At 37.3% G+C, this 17,558-nt stretch overlaps 1 protein-coding gene across 1 annotated transcript; it reads left to right on the forward strand.

Annotated features, from left to right (window-relative positions):
• The first annotated feature begins 3,056 nt into the window (after positions 1 to 3,056).
• LOC149833900 (mitotic checkpoint protein PRCC-carboxy-term protein) lies at positions 3,057 to 16,667 on the forward strand. Its single transcript, XM_090011092.1, has 2 exons — positions 3,057 to 3,991; positions 16,151 to 16,667. Exons 1-2 carry the CDS (start codon positions 3,098 to 3,100, stop codon positions 16,307 to 16,309), a joined length of 1,053 nt encoding a protein of 350 aa, XP_089867218.1. The 5' UTR covers positions 3,057 to 3,097; the 3' UTR covers positions 16,310 to 16,667.
• Positions 16,668 to 17,558: the final 891 nt, after the last annotated feature.

Raw genomic sequence — 17,558 nt, forward strand, 5'->3', positions numbered from 1 at the left:
TTTTTTTTTGGATTTATACCCCGAATAAACCACACTCGGCAGGGGGACCTGGTCGCGATGGCTCAGCCTGCCATACCTACGGTTGTCGTGCCAACAGCGTAAAACTCCGAAGCATCCCTGCCCCTGGGGTCTATACTACCTGTTGGCTTGCGCAGAGGGGCGGCACTCATGAAAATCAAAAGATAAATTTTTTTATAGAAAAAAGACTATCTAAAAGTTGATTCCTAACATTCAGCCATGCCGAAACCATCTATGAAGTCAAATTGAGTTATAACTCTCATTTTGAGACCTCAGGTTTATTGTACATGCAGCCTATCATGGCACACAGGTGTATGTGTGCAGTCCATTAAAGTGTGCCTCTAATCTACATTTGGCCAATAGTCTCTTATCATTATCATCGCCTTATCTCAACTACGAGAGATTGATTTTAGTCTTCATGTTTTTCTTTTCTTTTCTAATTCCTTTTAATTGTATCATGTCAACCATTTTTATAGGTTGTGTAATAATTCGAGGTCGTGTTGGCCTCATGGTAAGTGAAGCTAAATGTAGTCTGGTCTTACTCATCTCTCCAACCTATGAAACCACGTTTGCAGAATCTCTTTTTGGTTGTCGAGCTTCTGAGGTTCCAATGAATTACTTGGGACTAAAAATAGTGAAAGGCCACACCGATCAAGCTCTTTGGGAATCCCTCGTGCAGAAAGTTCAAGCAAGGGTCGAATCTGGGACTGCCCAATACCTATCAAAACCCGAAAGGGTCACCCTTATTCATCATGTGTTTTGTTGTTTGCCACTGTATCAGCTTTCCAATTTTCATATGCCAAAGAAAATAGAAACCAGAATTGATAAATTTAAAACATTTTCTTTGGAATGGGTTTCAGAAGTCGAAAACGTAATCGGAAGGCAGTCGGGGCTCCGCTTGTCTGGTATAGGAGCAGCTAGTGCACATCACCTTGTGTTGGGATGGTGCAGGTTCAAAACCCAATGGCATAGTTGTATAACTGGTAGGGGTCTGCCAAACCCCAGCTTGCCTTTCAAAAAAACAAATTTGGAAGTTGAGCAAGCTCAAATACAAGTTACAAGGTCCACCTCCTTCTTGGTCCAGGAATTCTTCTTGGAATTTTTTTGTCTTTTATATATCTTTTATTATATTATATTGTTAATAAAAATAAGATAGATGCAAATAAGAGTATGCCACCTATTGCATGCTAGAAAAATAAAGCTATTATTAGAAGAATCCTTATATTTTATTAGTTAAATAATGAAAATCTTTTTTAATTATTCAATTAATAAATATCTAAATATATGTTAGTTGATTATCTTGCTTGATTTACATGAAACATAATTAGTAATCAACATTTTTAGTCAAGTAAACCATATTTACTTCTAAGTATATTTTTAACAAATGCATAGTCACCTTTTCCTCTTGGGTTTTAATTGTATATATGTATTTTTTGTGTTATTTATTATATTGTATCAGGTATATTCATTCATGGACACATGAAACTTTTTCTCATGGTTTTAAATTTTATACCTTTTTGGCTATTCATTGTGTTAGATAATTTACAAAAATAAACACTTGTTCTTAGTAGTTTTCATTCATTAGCCAATGACAAAAACTGATAGAGATTAACATTTTTACTTATATTTTCAGTGGTTGAATTTGATTGGCCAAAAAACCAATATTTTTTACTTACATGAAATGAGAAACAATCTTTGCTCATGCTTGGCTCAGTAATCTACATGGGCAATTTGTAGCTTGCCTCAGTTCATTCTGTGAGGCAGAACAAACTCCTATAGAAGCTAAATAAAGCCGAATATGAGCAACTTATTTTACTTATCAATCCTAGCTATAGTTGACTTCAAACTCCAGTTGCTATTCTCAAATCATTTATTCCCACATGTAAACTTGCATCAAAGGTTCAACATAGGTCTAAAAGAGATTGCTGCATCTGGATGAAAAATAAGGTCCACATCTGTCTTTGAATTAGCATAAATGAGTCGGATTGATGTTAGGCTGGTGTCTAGAACTAGAAATAGAAAAAAGCATGATGGTCTAAGTATAGGCACATGAGTAACCCATATTTATTTTCAATGACATGGTGCCTCTTACTATGATGAAAATAAGCTATGTTTAAAGCCTATATTTGGGGACAAAATGCCCAATCTTAGATATCCCACATGTAGGATTTTGGAGCCTTCAAATTTGCCGACCCCAATCATTTTTTGTGAGTTGGTATTTGGCAATTAGAAAGACTTGGCATTTCCTTGCCAATTGCTAACTCCTAAACAAACAATGGGATGAGAAGGGAGAAAACAAGAGTGTCCAACGTTGGAGTTACTGACTGCAATCCACAGAGGTTGCAACCAGATTTAGGAGATGGAAGATATTCGAGGCAAGCAAAGTCCCATCCTTGTTCTTGGGATTTGTCATATTCAAGTTTTTTTTTTTTAAATTTGTCATATTCAAGTTTTTTTTTTTATAAAATTTGTTATATTCAAGTTCCCAAACAATGGGCATCATCCCTTGGCAAGCCTAAGCGTGGCGACTCTCCCACAGAGTTTTAAGTTGTCAGGACAGTGGCAGAGCCAAAACATTTTCAATTCTTCATTTTTTATTTTTAAGGTTTTAAGTTCATTTAAATATAACGATTATTTTCATTTTTCATAAGTAAGAATTTGATGTTCAATTTAAAAGAAAAACTAAAAAATGATTTGAATTTATTCATATTATTTTATTAAAAATTTCAAACTTAAGGTCTAAGAAAAGCTAATCATGAAAAATAAAGATTAAGGTTGATTGAATCCATTAATTATGATTTTATTTGTCGATTAATCACAATTTGCTTAAAACTTAATCAATTGAGATTGAATATATGCCACCAGTTTAAGAAGAGGATTTCCATTTCCAATTTCCAAACTGGATATCAATTCCCATAAGGAAATATGACTGGATCCAATCTAGATCCGATGATGCATCCAAATAGATCCAAGATCCGATCCAGAACAGTCCAGTTCAACCCAATTTCTACCCCCAAATTCCAGGCATTTCATGATTACCATTGGGAACACCCTCAATCCCCAAAGGCCTCCCTTCCCCATGGATTCACTGCTGGCCAACTATGCATCTTCTGATGAAGAAGACCAACCAGCAGGAGAAACCCTAAAACCCTCCACCCCTCCGTCCAGATCTTTTGCACCATCTTCTCTTCCAAAACCCTTCTCCAATAACAACAGTAACAGTGGTCACCAGCCTCAATCCACAAGCCTCTTTGGTTCCCTACCCCCTCCTAAGTCTTCTTCTTCTTCTTCCCTTTTCACCTCCCTCCCCCCACCCAAGGCCACCAAACCCTCATCTTCAGGCCCTGCCCCCAAAAGGGTGGTCCAGTTCAGGCCCCCCATTAACACCGATTTCTTGAAACCCGAATTCGGAGACGACGACGACGAACCCGAACAGAAGGTACCCAGAAAAAAAGAAGCAGATTTCAGCTCAAAAGGCTCCTCATTGTCGAATCTCAGCGCCCTTCTTCCCCCACCCAAGAATTCCCTTGGGCAATCTTCGTTCTCTCGAAGATCGGTTATCGAAACCGATCACACCGAGGGTCCAATCGAGGTGGGCGCTCCTTCGAATGTGGATAACCCCTTGCAGGGTTCGTTTCCGGAGCAGGGAATCGAAAACCCTAATTGGGTTTATGGTGATGGCAGTAGCATGTTGAGCGACAACGGGATACAGTACCAGGAAAATTATGGGGAGTATGGAAATCAGCAGCTCTGGGATGGAAGTGGGGGATACGCGAATTGGTCGGATGGGTCTTCCGCGGCTGGAGATCAGTCAGAATCGTTGGTTGAGGCCGTCAGTATGATGGATAGGAAGAGGGGAAGGAACGAGATTCCCGCGAACATAATTGAGGTGAAACAGGATCAATTGATCAGTAACAGGCCTAGGCAGGACCAAGTCAAATTGACCGGGATTGCGTTCGGACAGACCCATCAGGTTTGCATTCTCGCTTCTGGTTCTATTGTTTGTATACTTACTGTTAATCATGGTTTTAGACCCTCACTGATCTTTGTGAAATTGGATTTGATTTTTTGTTTTGGTTCAATTATGTCTATGCAATTTGTTCTTGAATAGTAAGCAATGCATTCAGTAATGTAATTGATTGTATGTGGCAGAATGGCTCAGGAATTTTGAACTTTTACAACAGGGCATGCTTCTGTCTCTGTCTCTCTCTCTCTCTCTCTCTTCCACACTGTATTTGTTCATTCCATCTACTAGGCTCCCTCCTTTGCCAAGGCTAACCCCTTCTAGCTTGTATTTTACCTCAGTAATTTTGCCCACCAGTCATTAAAGCCATAGAGTTTCCACAAAATTTGCATATGAGTGTAGTATTTTGAGGTCTTGTCAAGGAGACTTGACCCCTGAATCCTTGCCTACCCTTCCATGGGAAATCCTTGAATACCTTGTTAATTGCTCTTTTATATTCCTAAGTGGATAGAAAATCAACGTTAAATAAGAAGGAATTGAGGGTAAAATGTGCTTGATCAGAGTTACCTGCACCAACAAAGGAAGGAAGTTGGCTTTCCATCTTTAAAGCTTCGTCATCACATGGTCTCTGCTCCACATCGGCCTGCATGAGACTCTTTTGAAGAGTGAGAAATTCACATATTGCATTGGCAACTCTCCCAGGCTACATTTGACTGTGGTTGTTGTAGTTGGTAGGGCTGCAAATGGCTGGGATCTGAATTGAATGTCGGACCCAATCAAAGGCATTTGAACCAAATACAATTCATTAAGTCCCATCTTGTAAGGGAGTTGGCCCAGAATTCCCTTTTCTGCTACTAGTTACGGACATATACTGTCATAAAAGTAAAAAGGGTTGTCCCCCTTAGATCACCTGAAACCTGACCGTGATAGAACATGTTCCAGCTTTCCTAACTTCACCCAATAGATCACTTCAATGCCACCCAAATGCAAGGAAATTTAATTCAGAACAGTTTCTAGACTTGAAACAGATATCACAATGAAAATTTGAAATGATTTCAATTGAGAATAAGCAACTCAACAGGAACTAGGTAAAAGACTTGTCATGAGCTTCATCAAGTATGTAAAGATTTTTACATTGTAAAGATTTTCACATCTCTTTCCTTCAACGGAATTCTTCTTCTTTTGCAAAAACAAACGAAGGTGAGAAAGAAATACATCAATAGTTTGATCAACAAATGGAGAAATTTATAGTAAATCATGACAAATATTGGGAGCAAGAAATATATTTGACAAGTAATGAGGCCATATGAGGTAGAAAAGATAGCTTCTCCTATATGCATAGTAGGGTTATCTGATCCACTCCCTGTTATTATAATATTATTTCCTGGACATGGTATGTCATTAAAATTCTTACCTACATCACCAGTCACATAGTGTGTATGGGGTGGACATTGGGTCGTGATAGGCCGAGGCCCGTAAAGGCCTAATAGGCTTAAATCATACCCAGGCCCGTCAAGAACCCAACATGACTCTTGTCGAGCTCGGGCTTGGCCTAAGTCCTTTCAGGCTCGAGTACTGAAGTCCTGCTTGGTACCTGCCCTCATGATCTGCATCGAGCTGGTCAAGTGGGCTATGCGGGTCAAAACCAATGGGTCAGGTTGAGGTTGAATCAAACCCAGTTTTGACCTAGTTCTGAAAAACCAAAAGTTTATAATTTTGAAATACATTTCAGAAAACACACCCAATCTGTATCTGAAGGGGCTGAATCTGGATTGTTTAAATCAATAGTAGATTACAACTATAGTTGGCACATCATATAGCATTAAGAAGGCGAGCTTCAACTTTTATAAAGAAGAACGGGTGAGAAATTCCTCCACGTGAATGATATAGGATTAAACTTTCATTGTGCACATCCTTCTATGCATAAAACCCTCACCATGCACACCCTTCTATGCATTGATTTTTTATTCATGGAGGCACACCTCACAACTTTCCAACTATAGTCTTTGGTAACAATGTCTAATAAAAAAAATGATGTTAAGAAATTGACGAAGAAAGGTTTTGCATCAAACAGTGTGATCATGTGAGACTTTATCGATTGTGTGGAGAGAGTTCTTGCTCATTCTTCTCTACCAAACGGGTTTTTATATATATATATATATATATATATATATATATATATATATATATATATATATATATATATATATATAGTCATTCGAATATGAGAACTACAAATCCAACCATGTAGATGTGCTTGTCATGGTGAATTTTCTAGGAATCAACCATTGGATCGTGTATTTTTGATGAAAAAATTATGATTTTTGACTGCTTGAATATATATGAAGATTATGAGCCATTGATTTTAAAGCCTTAAAAAAATCTCGTTTATGCATCAAAATCGGATGATTCAAGATTGGGTTCTTATAAAACCAAGCATGTAGATCACATCCATACGGTTAGATTCAAGAGAAAAGAACAAAAAATCCATGAAAATCAAGATTCACACATTAGTTCTCATATTTCCAGTTCTCATATTCTAGTGATTCTCTCTCTCTTTATATATATATATATATATATATATATATATATATATATATATATATATATATATGATGGGTATAAGGGCCTAACTCAGGCCAACACATAAAACGTAGGTATAAATTCCCCATATTTCCTGATATCATCATGATACATTTAAATTCTCAATATTTTCAATATATCACGCAATTTTACCTGTAAAATCATTTTTTATTTTATGGTGATAATATTGCTATAATTTGAAAATATCACCAATATCTGCGACTATGCTTGGCACTAATCCAAACATAGCATTATATCAAACAAAAAGTGGGCAGTTGATAAAAAGTTGCCAATGGGATTGTTTTGGAAGCACAGTAAACATCATATAACATCTAGACCTTTTAGAGTTTGAACAAAACTATCATCACTAATTGGAAAGCCTATGGTAGCCAATTGATGGATAACAACTTTGAAGCACTTCATATAGTCCATAATGGGTGATTTTACCCATCTTAACATTACAAATTTCACTTTTCAATTTTACTATACTAATAAATGCATGAAGTTTGATAATTGACCTGTCAAGATGTCTCATTCGATCCATGAGATTATGACTAGATAAGAAAAGAATATTTGCTACTTCCAAGTGATTAAGTTAAAAGAATAAAGCTTCTCAGACACAAGTTTATTCATAAAAGAGGATTGAAGCGGAGCAGAAGCCATGAATGATCAAAAGAAACTTTAGTATATCAATTTATTAACAACAGAAAAGTATATCAAGAAGACCAAAAAAGCTTGAAAAAAATGACGGAGAAAATACTGAGAACATGACATATTGCAGTATGCTGATGTTAGCCTTTAATAGAATTGATGAAATTACTTTGACTATGGAACCATGCTTGTCATATGAACTGAATTGGACATTTAGGCGAAAGGTAGTCATATGCAGTGAATTGGACAATTAGGCCATGGGCAGCCCCTCTTTCCCTCACTCTTCTTTGCCTAATTTGAACCATGAGTCATCAAAGCCTTTTTTATTCAAGCGTGCCTGTTGGGGAAAAGATCATGTTGTGGCAGTATGTTCCAAAAACAAAGTCCTCTTTTTTTCTAATAATAAATTAACTAGATGTTAAAGTATAAATGGAAGAAATTGAAGAAAAGAATGGTGGATATTCATAAATAACAATATCTGATCTATCAAATCAATTTATTGTCAAGTCTTAAGAAGTATAACATAGGAAGACCTTTTATCCAATACTGAATTGAAAATTTTCATTCCTATCCCCCAACTGAGAATTCCTTTGAATTTCTCGTATTTATCTAAACTCTAACCTAATCCAAATAACCTTTTTTTTTACGTTTCACCTGGGGTGAAAGGGCAGGGAAGAAGAAGAAGAAGAAGAAGAAAGAGGAGAGGGAAGGAGGAAGAGGAAGAGAAGAAAAACTAGAAGAGTATATATATATATATATATATATATATATATATATATATATATATATATATATATATATATATATATATATATATATATATATATAGAGAGAGAGAGAGAGAGAGAGAGAGAGAGAGAGAGAGAGAGAGAGAGAGAGAGAGAGGGCTGGTGTGGGATGAAAGCCCCCCTTTTGTTCCACCCTCTCTGCTCAACTCACCCTCCTTTTATTAAATATTTTTTCATTCCCATCGCCCCCATTCTTTTCAAAAATTGCATTCAACCACCTTAGAGGGACCTTTTTTTAGTTTTTGATATGGACCCTAATATAGATCACACATGATCCAGAATATATATATATATATATATAGCTGTGTTCCCGTACCTTCATTCTTTGAAATTGCCATGTCATACTCTCCGTACCCGCACCCGTACCCATGTGACATAGCCATCCGAATCTGAATTTGAATCCGTTTATCCAACATCCTGTTAAAAGAATATGGTATTGGCCACATCTGATCCGAATCCGAACCGTTTACATCCCTACACTAACATACACATACTGATATATATATATATATATATATATATATATATATATATATATATATATATTGTGTAATAACCAAAAAATTGAGTGGTTTATTTAAATAGCTGATAGGAGGTGCCACCTAACTGCTGTGTACAGTAAGCCACTCAACATTTTGTTTATTACAATCAACCACCTACTTTATCTGAATGCATCTCAAATACCTGCTTAAGATACTAAATGACATTTTTGTGCTTTTCTTGTAGAAGAACTCGTTTTACTTCATTTTAAGCTGTCATTAAGCAAATCAACAGTGAGGGCATTTTAGCCACTTTGATTGACTAAACAAAGGTCAGTTGAATGATGTCAGGACCAAGCGTGTCTTTGAAACATAAACTACGAAAGGAGGCAGCTAAATGTAATACTTGAAATGTTAAGCTGATTTTTGTAAATGGCCGATAGGTTAGGCTGCGTTTGTAAATTATTATTATTATGGTTATGATGTTGATGATGATTATTGTTATTATTATTATTATATGTATGTGTGTATGTATATTTGCCACTATTGTTAGTATCATACTATCTAGTAGAAGAGCATAGGCATGGCCATTGGGTTCATACCCTCAACTTGATCCCATAGATGTGTTCAACTTGGTTACTTATTAGGGTTCACACTTCTATCTTTTCTTGAAATGCAAAACTCAATTTTCTTATGGTGTGAATTTTTTGGTGCATTGTGGATTGTTGATTGTTGAAGCTTTTAAAAACTTGTTTATACATCAAAATTGATGAACCAAAACATGGTTTTTACTAATTTAATCACGTAGATCATATCTATTGTTCTTGACCCACAAAACATTAAAAAAAGTTAGAATTGGTGGATTCTACTGTATTATCCTGCAAAATCATATGAATGAGCTTTACCTGTCCAACCTGTCTTAGAGGTGAAAGTTTTTCATCTGTACCTGTATTGAGAGAGATTGAGAGAGAGAGAGGAACCCAAAGTGGTGATTGCGGTTGTCATGATTTTCTTCATGAATTCGTGACCTAATGACTGTATTAATATGCTTAAGTTTACATTGTGGGTCGGGTCGGGTCTGGTGTAATATCTGAACCCAGAGCAAAAGTAAAAATACAAGTAAAAATACAGAGGACTTATACATGAATGAACTCGGGTCTGGTACAGGATCCAGGCCCGAAACACTGTTCACCTTTTTCACCCCCCCTCAAGTTGATCATGGTTATGGACCATGAACAACTTGCCTTTAAGCATCCAAAAACGATCCTTTGTTAACCCTTTGGTAAATAGGTCTGCAACTTGTCTTTCAGTATTGACGAACTCAGGATCAATCTCTTTTTCTTCAACTTTTTGTCTCACAAAGTGTTGGTCAATTTCAATGTGCTTGGATTGAATGACATGTTTATAGCACTTTGGTTGTCACATAGCAAGATAGTGTGAGAGATCTTTTCTCCTACTTCAGTTAGTAGATGCCTGATTCATGTGGCTTCAGCAGTAGCAGCAGTCATAGATCTATACTCAGTCTCAGTACTTGATCTAGCGATAGCCTTTTGTTTTCTACCGCTCCAAGAGACTAAATTTCTTCCAATGAAGGCACAATATCCTGATGTAGATCTTCGTTCATCAGGATCTCCTGCCCAGTCTGCATCACAATATACAATGAGTCTGTGCTCATCTTTGCCATATGGCTGTGGTGAGTATATCAATCAATCCCCAATAGTCTCTTTCAGATATCTAAGGATCCTCTTGACGACTTCCATATATCCAGTACGTGGCACATGCATAAATTGAGACACTTGATTGACTGAATAAACGATATCACGTCTAGTGAATGTGAGGTACTGTAACATTCCTATTATGCTTCGATACCTGGTGGGGTCATCACACAAATCTCCATGATGAGCGCTAAGTTTTTGATGAAGCACACTCGGAGTTCCCAGAGGTTTGCAGTCTTTAATGCCTGCCTTGCTGAGAACATCTACGATGTACTTGTGCTGAGTGAGTGTCAAGCCATGAGCCTGATTATCAACTTCTACACCAAGAAAATAACGTAGAACTCCAAGATCTTTCATTTTGAACCTCTGACCTAGTAAGTCTTTTACTTCTTGGATGTGGGCCGCAGAGTTTCTTGTGATAACAATATCATCGACATAAATTAATAACAGAGTGGTCACAGTTTGACTTCTGAAAATAAACAATGAGTGGTCCAGCATGGAACGTGAAAATCCATGTTTCTGAATCTCTAGCGAGAAGCTATCAAACAAAGAGCGAGATGCTTGCTTCAGACCATAGATAGCTCTTTTTAACCTGCACACATGAGTTTTACAATTTTGTTCTTGATATCCAGGGGGTTGCTCCATGTACACTTCATCCTTCAAGTCCCCATGCAAGAAAGCATTTTTTACATCAAGCTGACTCAACTTCCATCTATGTTCAACAACCAGAGAAATAATAATTTGAATTGTTCCCATTCTTACAACTAGACTAAAAGTCTCATCATAGTCTTGCCCTGCTTCTTGAGTGAATCTTTTTGCCACGAGCCTTGCCTTGTATCGTTCAATGGTTCCATCTGGCTTGTACTTTATCTTGTAGACTCATTTACATCCGACAACATTTTTGTCAGGTGGTTTGGGAACAACTTCCCAGGTTCCACATTCATGCAAGGCTTGCATTTCATCATTCATGGCTTCTACCCACTTGGTAGAAGTGGCTGCCTGGTAGTACATAGTTGGCTCATCTTCCTTATTGATAGCAGTTAAAAAGAGATGAAGATCTAAGGAGAAGTTGTTATAGCTAACCCACCTGTCAATGGGATGTCGTATGCAGCTTGATTTTCTGATCTCAGGAGTGTGAGAAGGGGTCGGATTGCTGACTGAAGCATGATCTGAATGGCTTGATGTCATCGGTCTTTGTTTGGAATAGACAATGCCTTTGTATCTGCCCGGTACTTTCTCTGAATTCTGTGGCCCCGATGTCCCAGTGTTCTCAAACATCTCTTCTTCTCGTTGCACGCAATCTGATGAACATGCTTCATTGGAGCCAACCAAAAGTTCTGAACTCAACCAAGGATAGTAAACTTCAGTTGGCATATTCGTTGCATCAGCTCTGTCATCAAAATTTTGTTCATCAAAGACAACATTTCTTGAGATTCTGATACGTTTGTTGGTGGGATCATAACACCTATATCCTTTGTAGTCATTTGCGTATCCCATAAACCTACACTTCTGGGCCTTGTTCTGAAACTTGTTTCTCAGGGACTGATCAATATGCACATATCAAACACATCCAAAAACACGCATATCATGATAACTAGGATGAGCTCTAAAGAGACAGTGATAAGGAAACTTGTTTTCTATAACGACCATGGGCAATCTATTTATCACATGCACGGCAGAATGAAAGGCTTCTGTCCATAGGTTGCTGGGAAGATTACTGTCATGAAGTATACTCATAACACTTTCAACGATATGTCTATGTTTTCGTTCAACAATCTCATTTTGTTGAGGAGTGTGAGGGCATGACACCCTTCTTCCTATTCTGTTATTTCGAAGAAAAGAAATAAAATCACGGGACGAGAATTCCCCACCTCCATCACATTGGAAAAATTGAATGGACTTAGAAAATTGATTTTTGACCAAGGAAAGGAAATTTTGAAACAAAGAAAAGACTTCTGACTTATATTTTATGAAATATATCCAAGTGTATCGAGAATAACTATCAACAAAGATTAGATAATATCTGCTTCCAGACCTAGAGACAATTGGGGCGGGTCCCCACACATCAGAACAAATAATCTCAAAAGGTTTTGAAGCTCTCTTATTAATGGAATGGAAAGGCAATACATGACTCTTGCATAAAAGACAACTAGAACATTTATGACTGCTCTCATCCTCATTAAGACTTTCTTTTGGAATGAGATTATTAGAGACAAGTTTCTCAATAAAATGACTCCCACAATGTCCTAACCGACTATGCCATAAGAATGACTTATTACATTCAGAGATGCTAAAAACACTGGCAGAAGAGGATGAACACGACTCTAATGAAGGCTTCGAAATAAGGTGAGCAGGGCGAACAACATGACATGGAGCTTCTTCAAAGACATACATGTTGCCTCGTCTCTTTCCTTCAACGAATGTTTCCCTCATGCGTAGGTCCTTGACCTGCATAGAAAAGGGAGTGAATTCAACTGAAACATTATTATCATCAATAAGTTTGGAGACAAAGACAATATTTTTTTTAATGTCAGGAGCATAAAAAACGTCAAAAAGAGTAAGAGTGGAATGTGACATGCGAATGACCGTCTTTCCAACATGAGAAACAGGATGGTGGGATCCATCTCCAGTGACAATCTTACTTTTTTCGAAATAAGGAATAGGGTTAGAAATTTTACCTGCATCGCCGGTTACATGAGTTGCTGCCCCTGAATCGACAAACCATGTGCCTTCATCACTCTGCTTCAATTTTAACTCTGACAAGGCGGATATTAGCAAATCTTTAATCTCTCCACTGTCTCTGGTATTTGTGAACTTTCTTTTGGTTTCTGTCTGTGGACCATTTTCTTTATTCTCTGGATTATGCCAACAATTCACCTTGATATACCCCTTCTTGTTACAAAGGAAGCAAGTAGGAATGAATTTTGGTCCCTGCGCATGAGCTAACATGTTTGGAGTGGGAAACTGACCACGCCCTCCGTGTCCACTTCGCCCTTGTCCTCCTCGTCCCCGTCCTCTACCATAAGTCACTCTTGTGGTCAAAACTTCTTGAGTATTTGGATGATTATGAGTTTCTTCAGAGAATCCCTTCAGAGTCATTTCATACTGGATCAATTTGGCTCGTAGCTCATCGAAGGTAGGAAGAACAGGAAGGCACAATAGTGAAGTGACTATCATATTGTAGTCAGATCCCAATCCACTCAGAGTTTGTTGCACCATGTCATTATCACTAACGGCACACCCTATAACTGCAAGCTGGTCTGTGATGATCTTTATCTTGTTCAAATATTTCATGATGGTCATAGAATCTTTTCTTAGCAATTGAAATTCCCTTTTTAGAAAAACCACCTTTGCTTGAGAAACCTGCGAATACATCTGAACCAGTCGTTCCCAGAGTTGTAGCATTGTACAGTTGTTAGGAATGACAACGAGAATCTCTTGAGACAGATTTGATGTGATGTATGCAACAACTGATTGATCTTTCCTTTCCCAATTGAGAAATTTAACATTTTTGACATACACGATTGAACTCACCCCTTGATCATCTTTTTCTCCTCTCGGGACAAATTCTGGTGGGACTGAAGTGGTTCCATCCAGGTGACCTAAGAGACCTTGACTCCTTATGAAAGGAATAATTTGTCTCTTCCAAATCAAGAAATTTGAGGTGTTTAACTTTTCAGAAACAAGCTAGTTGAGAAAACTTGAAGAATGGTTTGATTGACAGTGATAAGAATCCATTGAGAATGAGAATCAACAGGAGTATCCACGAAAAATTTCAACCCTCTTTCCTTTTTTTTTTTGCGGAACAGAGGGTCGTAAATCATCAGAATCGGAGGATGCAGGAACTAATATTCAACTTGTGAAAACTGATATTCAACATGTGAAAAGCACCTTCACACGTTAAATATACCTCTCCCTTTTGACAAGTGTAGAAACGAGTAATCAAAGGATAGATTGCACAACAAGGCAATGAGAAATCATGGGAAAAACTGTAGCATTCGAATGTGCAAAGATAGATTTGGAAAGGTAGGCCCAAAGATGATCAAACAATGAATAAAAGTAATTCTCGTGAATGGGTTCACGTGAATCGGTTCACGTGAATCGGTTCACGTGAATCGGTTCACGTGAAATCCTGTAGCCCCCTCTCTTTTTTTGCATGATCTGGGTTCACGTGAATGGATTTCACGTGAATCAAAGATTGACAGAAGTAGTCCCACGCGAGATGTGAGATCACAGGGGACTTCAGAAAAAAAAAGAATAGATAAGGAAGGAAAGAGATGAAGAAGGACAAAAGGGGAGTAAGAGAGAAACGAAAAACCTTGGATTTCAGATCGTCGACTCTGCCGGAATTCTTTTTCAGCCTTTAGGGGATTTAGGCTCTGATACCATGAAAGTTTTTCATCTGAACCTGTATTGAGAGAGAGAGAGAGAGAGAGAGAGAGAGAGAGAGAGAGAGAGAGAGAAACCCAAAGTGGCGATTGTGGTTGTCACGATTTTCTTCATGAAATCGTGACCTAATGGCTGTATTAATATGCTTAAGTTTACATTTTGGGTTGGGTCAGGTCTGGTGTAATATCCGAACCCGAAGCAAAAGTAAAAATACAAGTAAAAATACATAGGACTTATACATGAATGAACTCGGGTCTGGTACAGGATCCAAACCCGAAACACTGTTCACCTTTTTCAAGAGGTGTCTTCAATATGATTCATTTCTTTTGAATTAGTTTTTAGGTTGAGTTGTTTCAGTGTAAAATTTGGTGTTACACACACCCACAAGTTGGTATTGTTGAGAAAGTTTTAAGTATATCCGACTGTAAAGGTGAGTTTATTATGGTCCTTTTACCATAGATTATGCTTTGGATTAGAAATTTTAAACTATATTTTGAAGGAAAAAATTGCTCTCCAAAAAAGAGGAGATAAAAATGGATGGTCTAAATTGCTTAAAAGATCACTATAAAAAAATGACTTCACACACATTGCTTGAAGATACAATGCATTCAAGATGAATTATGATAAACCCATGCATATGGTCTGATCTACTTAATAATGCACAAGTAGGCGAGGATCTACTCGTTAATACGGGATGCACATCAGCACCAAATACTTGTGTATGTGTGCACATGTGTGTGTTTTTACTATATCAGCATGCAATTCCTGAAGAAGTCATTTTGTTCTGGTGAATTTAAGAACAACTGTAATTTCTTTGATAATATCTCAAATACTTCCATAAATTAAGACAAAACAAGAAAATTACAAGACTTGATGTTTTCTCAAATGGCAGATGGAAAGATGGAAAATGTTAAACATAAGAAACTGAGAAAAATAGTTGTTCAAAATTCAAACTATAAAATATGATATTTTTCATGAAAAAATTGTAATATATCAAACATTTCAATTTGGAAACTATGGCAAGACCCATTGCAGTTATTAACTTTATAATCTAAATATTTAGATGTCCGCAAAGTGACACAACTGAACAGTTGATATCACATTGACATTGCTCTTTGAAAGACTTAGATCTTAACACTAGAGGCATTTGGTCTCAAAATATTTTTGGTCATAATTACTTCCTGGTGGTTATCTTTAAGCTCATGTATCCGTTAATCTGCATGTGCTATTTTATAAAAATTTTGTTATGTTTATACTTCACATCCAGAAGATTCACACACGCAAACATATGCATGCACACACACAAACACATGTTCTGTTTGTCAGTTCCTGTTAAAATTGTCTGAGAATGTTACTGACGTCCACTTTCCATATTGCTAAATGCTCCTCTGTTCTGTGTTTATATACTTATTCTTGTTGACGATTTACTTATGAAAAAGAGGGCATATGTACAAAAAAGGCACATATTCATAAAAAAAACCCAATTATTTTGACCTTTCGCTGGTATCAAGAGGTTTGCTAAGCATAGGTTTCAACTTCAACTAATGGCTTTTCTGTTTGCAGCCTGTCCCTTCAGGCTTAAAGCCTTCAAAGTTGCACCGAAGGAAACACCAAATCCAGTCATTGTATTTTGACATGAAGCAGAAAGAGACAGAACTTGCTGAACGGCGAGCCCGGGGTCTTCTCACTAAAGCACAAACACAGGCCAAATACGGCTGGTGAGAAGGCTGCGCATATATTACTTCCTCCACAGGGCAAAGTTTCTTTGGGCTTCTATGTTGTTGAAAGGAGTTTGCATTGGTTTTAAAAATTGTTTCTAAACTGTATTACGAAAAATCTTAATAGATGTAACCTTTTTTTTTTTGGTGCCATTTTTAGCTAATCCAACTGAGAACAAAAGAGCAGGAACTCAATTTAGCTTTTCTTCTGGAGTATTGAAAAATCTCCAATTGTATATGCGCCATCATATCTATATGCAGTGTGGATTTTCAATTAAGATTCATGTCTATTTGGTCCTGATATTCAATCAATCCGCTTCTTGTCCAAGATATTTATTTATACAGAAGCATCATCCAGTGAATGTAGAAGCTCCTGAATCTTTTATGGGCTACAATTGATACCATGAGCTGAAGGTTTGCTGAGCCATGGCAGGACCTGTTGGCTGTCAGGTTTTGAGCCGAAAATTATTTTAAAACCAAAAGTCAAATAGCAATTCCTTTTAGGGCCTGTTTGGAATCTCAGCGCTGGGATGGGCGTTTATGAATTTGGTGTTCCCGAGGCAAAATGTTGGTCAAACGCCCATGGTGGTCCTGTTTGTAATCTCGGTGCTGGTATGGGCGCGGGCGCTTATGCATTTGGGTTGGAAAGTGAGGTCCTTTCTCCTTTGTATTTACACTAAAGGGTGGATTTGGCAGCTACCACCTCCTTGAGGTAGTAGCTGGCAAAGCAGCTGCCACTGCCTCAAATGCATAAACTTCATAAACGCCATCCCAGCTACGGATTCCAAACAAGCCCTTGGGTTTCAATGTATGCTCTGGTAGCTTGGTTCAAGTTGGTGGCTTTGATTTGCTCATCACGTGATTCTGGTTATGGTCAGGCGGAAGGCTTGTTTGGAATGATCAAAAACTCATTTTATTTCTACAAGGGGGGAACTGTGATTGAATTGTGCTCTGCTGCTACTGCTTATATATGCATAAACTGTAAAGCAACACAACTTGGATCATGTTCTTTCCAAAGAAAAAAAAAATTTTAAGTCCACGAATTTTAATGCATTTATGATTGTTTGATTTTTGTATCGCCAGAAAAACATGTACACATTAGATTTCAGTGATCCAAAGCTCGACCTTTACTTGAAACATGTAGCTCGCACCTATGTGTCAGATTTACCAAAAAACAGAAAAAATTTTATTTTTTCTAAGTAGTTTGTACCTATAAACGATTGTAACAAATATATTATCCTGGTAAACCATAT

This window comes from Nuphar pumila, chromosome 6, assembly GCF_984573655.1.
Source record: "Nuphar pumila chromosome 6, dmNupPumi1.hap1.1, whole genome shotgun sequence".
Classification (NCBI taxonomy): Eukaryota; Viridiplantae; Streptophyta; class Magnoliopsida; order Nymphaeales; family Nymphaeaceae; genus Nuphar; species Nuphar pumila.